Source organism: Plecotus auritus, assembly GCF_963455305.1.
Source record: "Plecotus auritus genome assembly, chromosome: 8".
NCBI classification, from domain to species: domain Eukaryota; kingdom Metazoa; phylum Chordata; class Mammalia; order Chiroptera; family Vespertilionidae; genus Plecotus; species Plecotus auritus.
Window position 1 is genome coordinate 118229567 of NC_137782.1, and position 16686 is coordinate 118246252.

The following is a 16686-nucleotide window of genomic DNA, read 5'->3' on the forward strand; positions in this document are numbered from 1 at the left end:
ATCAAACAGAAGAATTCCTTCAAATCTTTCCTTTACATACCACAAGGATATTTTAATTATCTAGGAAACTCTAAAATATAGGTCTAATATTTCAACAAATTGAAACAGTTTTACAATAATGTTTTAAATCTTTTTAAAAAATATTTATTGTTGAGAGTATTACAGATGTCCCCACAATGATGCTTTTCATGTATCTTTATTTCCAATGGTAACTTTATGTACGTACCATTGTCACTACTATACAGGTAAGAAAAATCGTACAGGATATCCCCACTACATTAAAATGACATAACTTACCTCCTAGTCTTGGGAAATTCAACTAAAATGTATATAAGTAATGCATTTGATGAAAATTACTGAACTTCCTTCTATCATTCTGATATTCTAGTTAAAACCACTGAGGTAGATAAGTAAATCTTTTTCATAGATTATTTTCTGTTCACCTGTAGTAAAATTTAAAGTTAAAATTATAAAAAGAAGGTTGAAAAATGCAATACAGTGTCAGAATTCCTTTTGTTATAACTGCACGTTCTTACTATTGCATCAGAGCTAGGATCAGTTCCAGGTTCTGTTGCTAGGCGACGAAACTGGTTTGCAAGGCTGCCCAGAAAATCAGCAGCACTGCAAACCAGCCAAGAAGTGGCTAATGAAGAGAAATATCGATTATTAGCACTTCCATTTTACTATAGTTTTTCCTTTCAAAAAAAGAAAATTTGGAAAGATGTTCTTAAATCTGAAGTCAAGATTCAAAGAAGAATCAAAAGCAAAACACACATTCAAGGGTGTGTCTGCCTGGAGATGTTATGGCTTGGAAAGAGAAATCCAAGACACACTAGTTCATAAGTCATCCCATGTACTTCTAGCATCACTCACTTCTTTTTTAATCCTCACCAAGGATGTATTTTTGATTTTTTTTTTTTTAGAGAGGAAGGAAGGAGGGGGTGAGAAGAAGGGAGGGAGGGAAGGAGAGAGAGAGGGAGAAAGGGAGAGAGAGATCCATAGGAGAGTAATATCCATCAGTTGCCTCCTGCACACATCCCGACCCGCAACCTAGGTATGTACCCCAACCAGGAATTGAACCCGCAACCTTTCGGTGCACAAGACAATGCTCCAACCAACTAGCCATCCAGCAAGGGCAAGTCATTCACATTTTTTTAAAAAAATATATTTTATTGATATTTCACAGAGAGGAAGAGAGAGGGATAGAGAGCTAGAAACATCGATGAGAGAGAAACATGGATCAGCTGCCTCCTGCACACCTCCCACTGGGGATGTGCCCACAACCAAGGTACATGCCCTTGACCGGAATCGAACCCGGGACCTTTCAGTTCGCAGGCCGACGCTCTATCCACTGAGCCAAACCGGTTTCGGCAAGTCATTCACATTTTTGATGAATTAAAAGTTTTAAAATCTGAAAGCTGAAGCAGAGGAGGGGTAAATTTATGAAACTGTCTAAACAGACCATCCTGTTGCTTTAGCTATGACATGAGCATGTTTACAAACTGGTTAGACTTTAATGACTGGCTTTTTTGTTCACTATCCCAAACTAATCCATTTCTGAAATATACTATGAAATTATAATCATTGAGCACAATGATAACAGTACGTGACAAAATCCAGTATTTCGGGGTTTTTTTGCTTTTGTGTTTTAAAAAAAAAAAAAAAAAAAAATATATATATATATATATATATATATATATATATATATATATATTTTATTGATTTCAGAGAGGAAGGGAAAGAGACAGAAACATCAATGATGAGAGAGAATCATTGATCGGCCTCCCGCACACCCTACACTGGGGATCAAGCCAGCAATCTGGGCATGTGCCCTGACCAGGAATTGAACCGCAATCTCCTGGTTCATAGATCAACCGGCCAGGCCAGTATTTGCTTTAATCATAAGTGCCAATTCTTTAATACTGTAATTTTTTAAACTGCCCCATCTACTTCTGAAGAAAACTTGTTGGGCTACTATTGCACCTACCAGGAATCAATTTCCCTTCTAGGCATCCAGTTATTCTGGTTTAGGAGTGAGAGGTAATAACACACAGAATAATTAACAGAATAAAAAGATCTGTATTCTAGTTCTACTCAGTTTGAAATAACATCTATTTCACATATAACCCACAAAAGATTAGTCTCCAAAAGTTGTTTTTTTATTATAAATTCCTACCAATAAAAAAATAAAGACCAACAACCTAATATGAAGAAAATGGGCAGAAAATAAGCAAGAAACTCTCTAAAGGAGTAAATTCTAACAATCAAATATAGAAAAAGATGCTCAAAAGATGATGAAGGAGTTCAGCAGCTTGATTCATTGGTTAAGTATCGACCCATGAACCAAGAGGTTCCCAGTTCAATTCCTGGTCAGGGCACACAACTGGGTTATGGGCTTGATCCCCAGTATGGGGCATGCAGGAGGCATGATTGATGTGTTTCTCTCTCATCAATGTTTCTATCTCTTTATCCCTCTCTCTTCCTTTCTCTCTAAAATCAATAAAAGTATATTTAAAAAAAAAAAGATGATGAAGGAAACATAAATACAACTAGATACCATTTAATATCCATGTGATTAATTTAAAATTTTTAAAAAGCTGACAAAGTATACATGAGAATCTAAGAAACAGGAATTCATACATAAGGGTGAAATTGCAAATTGATTCAACCCTTTAGGGAAAAAGTTAGCAAGCCCAGTAAAGCTGATGATGAGGCACATGCCTTATGATGAAATAATCTATATTTACTAGCAGGCACAGACCAAACAGCAGTGCTTTGCAAACTATGGACTAGAAAATATATTTAGTAGTGTATCATAATCAGCATTTTTAGATACATTTTAGATGTAGATGCTACCTTTTCAGACATTCCATTGTATTATATTCATAGCTCTACTTTGATTTTCAAAGTTAAAAGCAGGTTTTTCCAGATCAAGAAAAGGGGGTGGGGAGGGGAGATAAAGCCAAATTGTTAAGCTTTTACTTTGTAAACAAAGAGGAGTAATATGGCAAGGTCAGATATAACAAACTACTCTGCTGGGCTTTAAGATCTTTAAAATTCTTCATAATGTAACCATCTGTCACACTTGCATCCTATCTTCTCACAATTATTTTGCATATTATTTTACACTAGTGGCCCAGTGCACAAAATTCGTGCACTTGGGGGTGGGAGGTCCCTTAGCCCATCCTCTCGCAATCCAGGAGCTCTCAGGGGATGTCTGACTAACAGCAGTTGAATATCCTTAGCGCGGCTGTGGAGGCTGGAGAGACTCCCGTCACCGCCACTGCACTCGCCAGCCACTGCACTCGCCAGCCGTGAGCCTGGCTTCTGGCTGAGCAGCACTCCCCCTGTGGGAGCGCATTGACCACCAGGGGGCAGCTCCTGTGTTGAGTGTCTGCCCCCTGGTGGTCAGTGCATGTGACCAGTCGTTATACCATTCAGTTGATTTGCATATTATGTTTTTATTATATAGGACTAGAGGCCCAGTGCACGAAATTTGTGCACGGGGGGTGGGGGAGCCCCTCAGCCCAACCTGCACCCTCGCCAATCTGTGAGCCCTCAGGGGATGTCCTACTGATGGCTTAGGCCCGCTCCCCACGGTTATCTGCTCTCTGCAGATCTGCCTGCTCGATGACACCACAGGCCCTAGTGTCTGCTCTCTGTGGGGGCCCTACTGTCTGCTCTCTGTGGAGGCCTACTTGCCCCTCACCGCGGCAAGGGCTAAAAGGACTGGAGGACTCCGGTGGGGCTGAGGGGACTGGGTGCCGCCATCTTTGTGACAGGGTGACAGTCAATTTGCATATTCCCTCTTTATTAGATAGGATATCTTTCCGTTCTGGTGAGCTGCTTCTATCTGAGCAAATTATAGAAATCTGCATGACTATTTTACTAATTCTCCCAAATATGGCACATACCTCTTACCATTTAGATGCACAGGAGAGAAATTCAGCTCACCTGGAATAATTCCCTCAAGAAATTCAAATTGAGAAAAACTCACAGTCTTAAAATCTGGGTTTTCATCCCAGTTCTTCCATTTGCTTTTCAGTTCTGTGATCTCAGGCAGGCTACTGAATCAGTCTTAGTTTTCACATCTAAATTTGCAGACAATAATCCCTACCTTACAAAGCCTTGGTAAAGACTAAATTAAATAAGGAACATGAAACTCTACCAGGACCTATGCCACTGTAAGCCTCCAATATACAGTAGCTGAATCTGAGAGGCAGGTCTTGCCACCAAATCTTCTATTCTACATTTAAAAGAATCCTCATTTTAAAAAACATAAATAAAAACAAAAATACAAAAGCATATTAACAAAGGAATTAATAACAAATTCATTAATTTATTAAAATCACTTGAATATAATTACAGACTGGATTAGTTTACACAGCTTAATAGGTGGAAGGTCCTTTCCCTTCTCAACCCAACCTGACTTGGATGACAAACCACACTAGCCATTTCATTTTATAGCCTCAGGCAAAAATGGGTCTGTACCAACTCCAGGTCTAGCAGGATTCTCAGGTCCTGCATCCTAACATAAGATCTGATTGCAAAGGTCCAGGCTCTCCTCTGAGGACTGAACTATATAATTCAACAAATAATTACCATTATCAACTAAATAATATCGTTTCATTCTGCTCAGAGCAGTAGTAATAAGAACAATACAGGCCCATAGCTTAGAGCTAATGATGTAATGCAGTGGTTCTCAACCTTTCTAATGCCGAGACCCTTTAATACAGTTCCTCATGTTGTGGTGACCCCCAACCATAAAATTATTTTCGTTGCTACTTCATAACTGTAATTTTGCTACTGTTAAGGAATCGTAATGTAAATATCTGTGTTTTCCGATGGTCTTAGGCTCTACAGCAGCGGTTCTCAACCTGACCGCGAGCAGGGTCGCCTAAGACCATCGGAAAACACATATTTACATTACGATTCCTTAACAGTAGCAAAATTACAGTTATGAAGTAGCAACGAAAATAATTTTATGGTTGGGGGTCACCACAACATGAGGAACTGTATTAAAGGGTAGCGGCATTAGAAAGGTTGAGAACCACTGATGTAATGTGACAGCAGAGAAAGCAAAACTCATCTTCTCTTTTGAGAATGCTCTTCAGACTGAAAAAGGCAAGACCAATGTTGTTTCTCAGACACTGAAGCCAAATACAAGTGGAGAGGCCCAGAGAGCACCCAGCTGCTTGTAGGAGTCAGGACTCTTGGTTGCTACAAAAGGAAATCTCTTTTGCCCAAACAAGCCGGGTTTATAGAAAGGCTCTGGTAACTAGGGTCTTTCAGATTCTCGCAAGGGCTACTGATCACTCCTAGGCTCACACATTCCAGACCTTCTTTCTCTAAGAGCTCTACTAAGAAAGATACCAGGGAAAGACCTTGAGACACCCATTCTACAACAAATAAATGTGGTCAAGCAACAATTGTGGCCTTGCAAATATTTGGACACATTGTCTACTACTTTTCTTGGATTACTAGCTACTAATTCTGAGGGGAGCGGATTTAGCTTGATGTTTTATTTTATTTTTAGGAAACATGTTATGTTCTTGGCTTTTTAATCACTGTTGTCTCTTTATAACTTTGTTAATTATACCTTTTCAATAATTCTAAAAATTCCACCCAAAATATATATCAAAGTATCTTTCTAGATTTCAGAAATGAGCAATTTTTCTTCTTAAGCAGAGTGAATTTTCTATCATTTTTATTTCCTTTTTCCTTTCATTAATAGTAACATCTCTCTACTACATAAGGATTTATCCATTACATTAATAACTTTAGAGCTAGTACACATCTGACCCCACCCACACAGTCTACCTAAATTACTATTTAAGGCTAAACTCAAGACATTATCTCCCACTGGTATCCTTTTTCTCCTCCCATACCCCAACCATACCTACATAAAAGGCTATATATAAACTGCTCACCAGAACTACCTTAAAATATTCTATATTTCACTTTTTATAGCATTACTCCATTTGCTTTTTAAGAGTCAGCATTTGGCCCTAGTCGGTTTGGCTCAATGGATAGAACTGAAGGGTCCCGGGTTTGATTCCGGCCAGGGACACACGCCTGGGTTGCAGGCTCGATCCCCAGCAGGGGGTGTGCAGGAGGCAGCCGATCAATGATTCTCTCTCATCATTGATGTTTCTATCTCTCTATCCCTCTCCCTTCCTCTTTAAAATCAATAAAAATGTATTTAAAAAAAAAAAAAAAAAAAAAGAGCCAGCATTTGCCTTACCAATGTAGATGCTCCATCTAGTGGCAGAAGATCAGTTAGGGCAGGGGTAGGCAAACTTTTTGACTCGAGGGCCACAATGGGTTCTTAAACTGGACCGGAGGGCCGGAACAAAAGCATGGATGGAGTGTTTGTGTGAACTAATATAAATTCAAAGTAAAGGAGCGGAGGGGAGAGCAAGAGAACCCTCCGCTCTTTCGGCTCCGCGGGCCGGATAGAACAGCCGAACGGGCCGGATCCGGCCCGCGGGCCGTAGTTTGCCCACGGCTGAGTTAGGGCAATGTGGTTTTAAAAATATTTTTAACCATTATTTTCCCCCTTAAAACATTACCAACCCTGAAATTCCTAATTTCCTAACCTTGGTTGCAGGTTCGATCCCTGACCTGGGTTGGGGCACATGCTGAAGGCAAAGGGAACGTGCAGGAAACAAGCAATTGATGTGTCTCTCTCACATCAGTGTTTCTCTTTCTTCCCCCTCCTCTCCCTCCCTTGCTTCCACTCTCTAAAAAAAGATAAATGGAAAAAATATCCTCAGTTGAGGATTAAAACAATAAAAATAAAATGCCCTAAACAGGAGAGAGTTCTACATTTTCTTAAAATGGGGGAGAAAATTAAAAATAGACTAACAGATGATTTGTTTTTACCAAAAAAACTGCCACGGGCCCTGGTCAGTATGCTCTGTGGTTAGAGAATCAGCCCACAGACCGAAGGGTCATGGGTTCGATTCCTGGTCAAGGTCATGTACCTGGGTTGCAGGCTTGATTCCCTGGCTCGGGTTGGGCACATGCAGGAGGTAACCAATTGATGTTATCTGTCTGTCTCTCTCTCTTTCCCCCCTCCCCCTCCTCTCTCCTCTCCACTCCTCTAAAAATCAGTGGGAAACTATCCTCGGGTGAGGATTAAAAACAAATTTGCCACAGAACCCAATAGCTGATACTATGTGTTTTAAACAGTGATTAAACTGTGCACATCTGAAAATAGTCAACACATTAAAGCAGAAATCTTCAACGTTTTATGTTTATAATAAAAAGCCATGAAACACCTTGGTTAATACCACAAACTTCTTTTCTGCTTACATTTTCAGAGAAGTGATAACTAGAGAATTTTAGAACACAAGAAGCATTTAAACACTAAAGGAAAAAACATCATTTAGCAAATTTACTGAAGTTCCTCACTCAGAACCAACCAGCTCACAATGGAGTCATAGTTTCTTTGCTTGTCCTCCTCTTGGGAGGGTGGGAACAAGTGTCCATGGTGCTCGCAGGCTGCTGAACAGCATTCCAGCTTATTGCTCAAGTCAGTTTGTTGTGGTTTGTAAAGGCTTGTGTCACAATGGCTTCAGCTTCATCCTGTTTTCACCACCCATCCACATAAGTCTACCCAGCCTTTATAACAGGTGGCCCTGAAAGCTTGTACAAATTGACTAGGTCAAAACTAAAGAAAAAAAAAAGGCTTTACAAGTCAATGGTGTTTTATATGACAACAGCCTACACAGAATTCCTCGTCTATGTGAGAAGCTCGTGCACAATGTCCAGGCTGTTCTAGGGGGTAACAGCTTCCTCCACAGCTGAGGCCAAGTAGATGCCAAAAAAAAAAAAAAAAAAAAAAAAAAAAAATTGAGAAAGAATGCACTAAAAGATGTTAGAGACCTGGGCTAAGAGATCCAGGGTGTATGTGTGTGTGTGCACTCTAAGACTATAATTCACTAAATACTGATCAGTATCAACTTAGTAACATCATTTCATATACTAATGGATCAGAAGAATCTAGGTCACCTAGAAATTAAACTACTTTCACAAGAACATAAAAGTACCAAAATGAAAAATTACTTGAAAAGGTCCTTGCAACTTCCAAGTACATAAAAAAAAATGTCCTCAAAAGAGAAATGAGTAAATTAAAGTATATAATTAGGAACATTCACCTCAAACCCATCTCCACACCAATTGCCAGAATTTAGATTATGCACTATGTGTTCCTTTGGTATCCATTCTCAAAGAGGTACTGCCATTTCTAGCACCAAATACATTTAAATGCTTTGTCTCGAAGATTAGCCAAAATATCTGACAACCCTTATGAATATGTGTAAAGATTTGCTAGATCAGTGGCAGGCATGCTCAGCAAATTGCCAGTAGGGGGGACAAGAGTAAAAGAGGGTCCAGATGACAATTATGATCAGACAACAGACGCACACTGGGAAAAGAAGAAACCAGTGGTAGAATGCTAGGCTGGTGACTCTGCCCAAATGCTCCTGATCCTGGGAGCCAGTAGTCCACACACTGGAGGTGGTTGCTAAGGCTGTCCCGCCTATTCCCACAATCTGTGATCTCTTCTCAGATACTTTTTCTGACTGGCTGCTTTGGGAGCTTCAGCTCTTCTCACTCTCATGGCATCTTCTGGTCCTTCTGTCCCACCCTCCATCATAACTGCAGGCAACATGGTGGTCAAGCAAATCTTGACCACCTCACGGGGGTTGAACCATCAAAGTCACTAGAATGCCTTGGCCACTGGCAGCCACTGAAATCTGAGGCTTCCTAATAAACACCACCAAATTACTTCACCCTAGAGAAACTGAGGGTTTTCTCTAGGATGCCTCACCACCATTCAAGTAAGTCCTGGGGCTAATACACAGCAATAATCACTTCAGGTAACTGAAGACTTCCAATGCCATTGCCCAGGAAGGTCTGATGCCAAAGCCTGCTCCCAAGCTGTGTTCACTCCCTCGGAGTTACCAAACAGGCATTACAGCCTCAAAGCTGTATCAGAGAACAGGCACTGCTTTCCCATCCTTTGCTGGCAACAGCCATCGCTGATCCAGAAATGGGGCTGCTGCCACCAACACCACTTCTCTGACTTCTTTTGCTGAGTTAAAGCCCTCAGCACTATGAAAAGTCACTAACACTTCTGTAAGTCACCGCTACCCAGAGTTCCCAGAGCCCTGCCACTCATGGTCCTGACATACTGCACCTACCAGTTAATGATATCTCCTTAGAAGCATACAGTTCTGACTTAGGCTGCCTCAAGTTTAGCCTTCAATACTACTGTTCCATAGGAAAATTTCTAACAGGTTTATCCACGAGTTAGAGCCATTCTCTGGATTCCATGAGTTTCTATCTACATTACAGATATTGCTCTTGTGTACAGACTAAGCAACTCACAGGACTGGTTACAAAATGACTTTGCTACAAAGAGTTCTCCCCAAAAGTTCTTCCTACTGTCCCAGAATTTTGCAATGTGTGAACAAAAATGTCCATAACCAATCACAAACTTCCCAGTGGCTGAAGTGGTCAGAAGTATCACACCTTAGGCCACTTCTCTTAAGCCCTATGAACTTTAGCACTGGCCCAGGGCTAGAAATGATAATTGCTTAGAAGTAAGCCACTAAGTCAAAGATTCAAGAGATTCTATAAGAAAAATCACCCAACACAAAAATCACCCAACACAAAAATCACCCAACACAAAAATCACCCAACACAAGTGATGGGCCTTGCTGGCTAGAAAACAACTCATTCACACATAAAAGCAACCTGGAGCAAAGCAATTAGCATGCACACAGAAAGACAACAAGAGTTAGGATGGTACAGGGGAGATGAATACAAGGGTTGTTTTCTCTTTTTTAAAATGTTTTATTGATTGAGAGAGAGAGAGAGAGAGAGAGAGAGAGAGAGAAAGGAAGGGATAGAGAGTTAGAAACATCAATGAGAGAGAAACATCAACTGGCTGCCTCCTGCACGCCCCCCACTGAGTATGGAGCCCGCAACCTGGGCATGTGCCCCAACCTGGAACCAAACTGGTGACCTCTTGGTTCATGGGTCTACGATCAACCACTGAGCCAGGCCACAGGGTGTTTTCTTAATTATCCCATAACACAGATGGAGTCATAGCCAGGAAATCACTCAGGAAGTAGGAAAAGTTACTTCTGTAAACAAACTCCTTCATAGTAAGTTAAACATTTCTTAAAACTTATTTGCTGTATTCATATAAGCAAATGGATAAATAACAAGGCTATAAATGGAAGTATTTTTTGGGTTGTTTTTATTTTTAAATAATAGCAACAGGGAATTAAGAATAGCAACAGGGAATTAAGAATAGTAAAAAAAAAACACAACGATCTGCAAAGTTATTAAAAGCAGGAATGAAAGGAACACCATAGAATAATTTGAGAAAGTTAATGTTTTCAAAGCAGTTACGGGAAATGAAGGATGATGCTTAACAATACCAAACACTCCCTTCAACACCATACCTTATCAATGGCTTTTCCAACCCGAGAAACACTGCTGTGGATGTCTTTGTGGTCTGAGGCCAATTTTTGAACAGTATCCTTTATCCTTTTACAGCACTGTGTCAATACAAGTGAAAGTGTCCCTGACAACTCAGCATCTTGGCCTATAAAAAAAAAAAAAAAAAAAAAGAGGGGGAAAAGATTGGTTACAAGAACAAACCCAAAGATGGCACGTTTCAAACAGGCCCTTCGGACTGAAAATGGAAGTGAAGAAAATTCAGAGCGTTACCTTAATATTTTTTATTTTATGGAATACATAAGAAAAATTTTTCATGAAATAAACCGCTTTTGTAGTTACTGAAGTCAGCATAAACTGGGAATAATATTTCCAAGGCATTTTTCAGAAAATATCTCAATAAGCTCATTTATTCAATCTGCTTAAACTGTTCGACTCATATTCAAAACATTTTGATTGTTACTAAATTTCCTAAAGAGAGATTATTTAGTCTAAATGTTTTATATTCTATATAAAGAAACAGAAGAAAAAGTAAACTCCTTTGGAAATCATGATGTGCAGAAATAAGTGAACGTGACCACAGCGCTGAGTCTGCTCTCCTTAGAAAGGCATGCTTGCAAGGTTGACCCTTGGCTGGCATCTGGGAACTTGAACTTCAGGAAGGTTCCCACCACTCTAACGAAAAGAATGGCTCACTGTGCCTAAACTGATGGTACAATGTGGTTTACTCTAAACTCCTACTTTCCTCCAGAGTTCGGAATTTTGGTATATGGTAGGCAGAGGAAGCCCAGATGACCAGTTCCTAACAAAACACCCTCACTCAGTACAATGTCTCTAATGAGCTTCCCTGGTAGAAAACACTTCACACTTACAATTTGATGCTGGAGGAATTAAATGTGTCCTGTGTGACCCCACTGCAAGAGGACTCTTAGAAGATTGCTCCTGGGTTCCTAGGCTATGCCCCATGCATCCTTCCCTGAGCAGATTTTGCTTTATACCCTTCTGCTGGAATAAATCTTGGCCATGAGTGTAACTACTTGTTGAGTCCTGTTTGTCCTCCTAGTGGTCAATGAACACTAGAGATGCCATCAAGGGGACTTTTGACTCACACGATAAGTGAATTGAAATTTACTATGGTTTATATCCTCTTTGCCTGTGCTACCTCCTCAGGAAAAGGGGAGAAGAAGGGAGCCTTTAGAGGATTGGTTCTCAACCTTCCTAATGCCGCGACCCTTTAATACCGTTCCTCATGTTGTGGTGACCCCCAACCATGTAACTATTTTCGTTGCTACTTCATAACTGTAATTTTGCTACTGTTATGAATCGTAATGTAAATATCTGTGTTTTCCGATGGTCTTAGGCAACCCCTATGAAAGGGGTTGCAACCCACAGGTTGAGAACCGCTGTCAGGGGTCGCCTAAGACCATCGGAAAACACATATTTACATTACGATTCATAACAGTAGCAAAATTACAGTTATGAAGTAGCAACGAAAATAGTTACATGGTTGGGGGTCACCATAACATGAGGAACGGTATTAAAGGGTCGCGGCATTAGGAAGGTTGAGAACCACTGCTTTAGAGGAAGAGAAGACAAATTAGGTTATATTTGTCAATTACCTCAATTATCTACATATCGCCACCTGCATGCAAAAGGCCTGGCTTCTGAAATCCTACTCAATATTACAAAGCAGTGGTTCTTAAACTTTTATTTGCATCACCTGGAGACCTAGTTAAACCAGTAGTTGGACCTCATTTCCAGAGTTTCTAATTCAAGAAGTCTGGGAGGATGGGGCCCAAAAATTTGAACAAGAACAAGCTCAAAAGTACAGTAGCCCTAGTATGTGCATTCATTCAACTATTTTTTGTTGAGCACTCATTATGTGATATGGCAGTAAAACAAAACCACCAAAAATCCCCACCCTAAACTTACCTTCTGGTGAACAAGATAAACAATACACAAAATAAGTCAATTATATAGTATGACAAAAGATTATGGGGATTTAGGAGTACAAATTGGTAGTTACAAAAGAGCCATGGAGATGTAAAATATAACACAGGGGATACAGTTAGTAATCCTATGTAATAAAAAGGTAATATGCAAATTGACTGTCAAGCCCTCACACAAGATGGCCACCCCCATGCGGTCACAAGATGGCCGCCACAAGATGGCCGGCAGGGGAGGGCAGTTGTGGGCGACTGGGCCTGCAGGGGAGGGCAGCTGGGGGTGACAAAGCCCGCAGGGGAGGGCAGTTAGGGGCGGCCAGCCCAGCAGGGGAGGGCAGTTAGGGGCGACCAGGCCGGCAGGGGAGGGCAGTTGGGGGGGACCAGGCCTTCAGGGAGGGCAGTTAGGGGCGACCATGCTGGCAGGGGAGGGTAGTTGGGGGGGACCAGGCATGCAGGGGAGGGCAGTTGGGGGTGACCAGGCCTGCAGGGGAGGGCAGTTAGGGGTGACCAGGCCGGCAGGGGAGGGCAGTGGGGGCAATTGGACTGGCAAGGGAGGGCAGTTGGGGGCAATTGGGCTGACAGCGGAGCAGTTAGGCATCGATCAGGCTGGCAGGGGAGTGGTTAGGGGGTGATCAGGCTGGCAGGCAGAAGTGGTTAGGGGAAATCAGGCAGGCAGGCAGGCGAGCAGTTGGGAGCCAGCAGTCCTGGATTGTGAGAGGGATGTCCGACAGGGATTGGGCCTAAACGGGCAGTCAGACATCCCTCAAGGGGTCCCAGATTGGAGAGGGTGCAGGCTGGGCTGAGGGTCACCACCCCCCCAGTGTACGAATTTCATGCACTGGGCCTCTAGTCTTGTAATAACTATGTATGATGTCAGATGGGTACTAGATTTATCAGGGTGATCACTTCGTAGGTTATATAAATGTCTAATCACTATGTTGTACTCCTGAAAATAATATAACATTGCATGTCAACTGTAATTGGAAAAAAATTACTTAAAGAAAACAAACTTTTATAGCCCTCGCTGGTGTGGTTCAGTTTGTTGGGCATCATCTGGTGCACTGAAAAGTTGCCAGTTCAGTTCTTGGTCAGGGCACATGCCCAGGTTGTGGGCTTTATCCCTGGTAGGGGGCTGGATATACAAATTTGTGAGTCACTGGCATGTGACTAAATGAAATTACCTAGTGAGTCAGTGCAGAAAGAAGTAGTAAAAGGAGCAAGTCCAAGGAACTAACTCCAAGTTTACGAGACCAGGATGAAGTGGAAATGAAAAAGAACAAGCCCGACCGGTGCAGCTTGGTGGGTGAGCGTCAACCTATGAACCAGGAGGTCATGGTTTGATTCCTGGTCAGGGCACATGCCCAGGTTGCAGGCTCAATCCCCAGCAGGGAGGGGGAGGGGTGTACAGAGGTAGCTAATCAATGATTTTTTCTCATCATTGATGTTTCTCTTTCTCCCTCTCCATTCCTCTCTGAAATCAATAAAAATATTTTTTTAAAAGAACAACAACAAAGACTACTGAAACACTAACTGTGACATAAGAGGAAAATCAAGAAAGCATGGTGTTGGGAAAGCCAAGTGAAGAAAACATATCAAGGAAGAGGGAGTAACCAACTGTGTTAAATGCACTGCTATGTCAGGTAAATGGTGGACTGAGAACTGACCACTGGATTTAAAATGTGGATGTTATCAGTTAACATGACAAGAACAGTTTCTCTAGAGTTTTAAGAAAATAAATCCTAGAAGGCTGCAGGGACTGTGAAGTCGGAATATAAAAAATCAGACTCAATGACAACCACTGAAGAAGTAAAAAGCATATAGTGCCTATTAGGGGCCCAGTGCACAAATTCATGCACCTTGAAAGGAACTGTGAGTCGCGAGGCTACGGTGGGCACAGGGATGGGTCTCGGTCCATCCTCTGCACCCCAACCTGGACCCTCCCGCCACAGCCAACATCCCATCTGCTGGCAGCCCCTCTCCCGCTGCCACCGCTCCCAAGCGCTGACAGCATCCCACTCATACCAGCTGACGGCGCAGAGCGATTGGGGCTGGTGCCAGCAGCGGGTGCAAGTGGGGCTGGCGCCGTCAGTGGGTGTGAGTAGCGACTGCTGCTCTAATCGCCCCTCAGGAGCAGGGGGAGGTGGAGAAGCTCTGAGGGGCGGTTGAGGCCAGTAGCGGCTTCTCACACCCACTGATGGCACCAAGCGACCAGGCCCGGCACTGGGCGCCACCCGCGGGTGCGAGCAGTGGCTCCAGCGCCGGCAGCAGGTACAAGCGGGGCCAGTGCCAGCAGCAGATGTGAATGCTGGGCAGGACCGTGGCGCGCGGAAGTAAAGAATTTTCACTAAGCACCAAAGGCTCGCCCCGATGACTGACCGGTGCCCTGCCTTGGTCTGGCACCCCTGCTCACTTGCTCCATCATCCTGCTGTGGCCGACACCTGCCATTTTTGCGCTCTGCCTCCTGCTGCCATTGTTCTGCCGTTTGGTTTATTTGCATTTTAGGGTTTTATATATATAGATAAGGTGCCCAATCCAATATGGGGTAGCCAAAATAGAAATTGCCCTTATCTCTAAGTACAATTGCACAAAGGATGTATCAGGTGCTTCCTACTTCTAACAACGTAATTTATGCTAAGAGGAGACGTGGTAATTCAGGCAAAAAATAATTAAATTGGACTTCAATAAAACTAAAATCTTCTGAGTTTCAAACACTACCAAGTGAAAAGACAACCCACAGAATGGGAGAAAATATTTGCAAATCATATATCACACAAGAGCTTAACATCCGGAATATATAAATAACGCTTACAACTCAAAAATAACAAGACAATTTTTAAAACTGAGCTAAGACTTTGAATAGACATTTTTTCCAAAGAAGTTGCACAAATAACCAGTAAGCACAGGGAAAGATGCTCTACATCATTAGTCAGTGGGGAAATGCAAATCAAAACTATAATGAGAGCCCTGCAAGTGTGGCTCAGTGACTAAGCATGACCCTATGAACCAGGTGATCATGGTTCAATTCCTGGTTAGGGCACATGCCTGGATTGGGGGCTCTATCCCCAATGGGGGGAATGCAGAAAGCAGATGATCAATGATTCTCTCCTATCATTCATGTTTCTATCTCTCTCTCCCTCTCCCTTCCTCTCTGAAATCAATAAAAAATATATATATATATTTAAAACTATGAGAAAGCCCTGGCCAGTTTGGCTCAGTGGATAGAGCATCAGACTGCGGACTGAAGGGTCCCAGATTCGATTCTGGTCAAGGGCACATGCCCGGGTCGTGGGCTCGATCCCCAGCTGGGGGCGTGCAGGAGGCAGCCGATCAACGATTCTCATCATTGATGTTTCTCTCTCTCTCCCTCTCCCTTCCTCTCTGAAATCAATAAAAAAATAAAAAAATAAAAGAATGAGCTCCTTAAAAAAAAGACAAAAAACTATGAGAAACTACTTCAGACCCACTGGGATAGCTACACTGAAAAAGATGGATGACAACAAGAAGCGTTGGCAAGGAAGTAGAGAATTTAAGAAACCTCACCCATTGCTAGATTGTAAAATGATGCAGCTGCTATAGAAACACTTTTACAGTTCCTCAGAAAGTTAAACATAGTTATCATACAACCCAGGAATTCCACCCCTAAGTATATACCCAAGATAACTGAACACATATGTCCACACACAAAGTTGTACATGAAGCATTATTCAAAACAGCCAGAAGTGGAAACCATCCAAATGATTAATGAATAAACAAAATGTGGTATATCCATACAATGGAATATTATTCAACCGAAAAAAGAAACAAAGTACTGATACACGCTACAACATGGATGAACCCTGAAAACATGATATTAAGTAAGCCATATACAAAAGGCCACATATTATGTGATTCTATATATGACTTGTCCAGAATAGGCAAATCTACAGACAGAAGTAGATTTGTGGTTGCCAAGGGGCTAAGGAAGAGGGGGAATGGAGAGTGGCTGCTAATGAAAATGTTCTGGTTATGGCTGTACAACTCTGAAAATACTAAAAGCTAGTTAATTGTATACTTTAAAAGGGTGAAATTTATGATATGTGAACTATAGCTCAATTTTTAAAAAAAACTTTATTTTATTTTTTTTTAAAGTTCTTTGCCCATTTTATTTTATTTTATTTTATTTTATTTTAATATATTTTATTGATATTTCACAGAGAGGAAGGGAGAGGGATAGAGAGCTAGAAACATCGATGAGAGAGAAACATCGATCAGCTGCCTCCTGCA

At 41.8% G+C, this 16686-nt stretch overlaps 1 protein-coding gene across 3 annotated transcripts in view; it reads right to left on the minus strand.

Annotated features, from left to right (window-relative positions):
* Positions 1–16686, minus strand: part of RMND5A (required for meiotic nuclear division 5 homolog A) — a 63292-nt gene that overhangs the window by 32356 nt on the left and 14250 nt on the right. For all 3 annotated transcript variants that reach the window (XM_080683942.1, XM_080683943.1, XM_080683944.1), the window contains exon 2: positions 10482–10624. In XM_080683942.1, coding sequence (XP_080540068.1) covers positions 10482–10624 — 143 coding nt within the window. The remainder of the gene's footprint in view (positions 1–10481; positions 10625–16686) is intronic.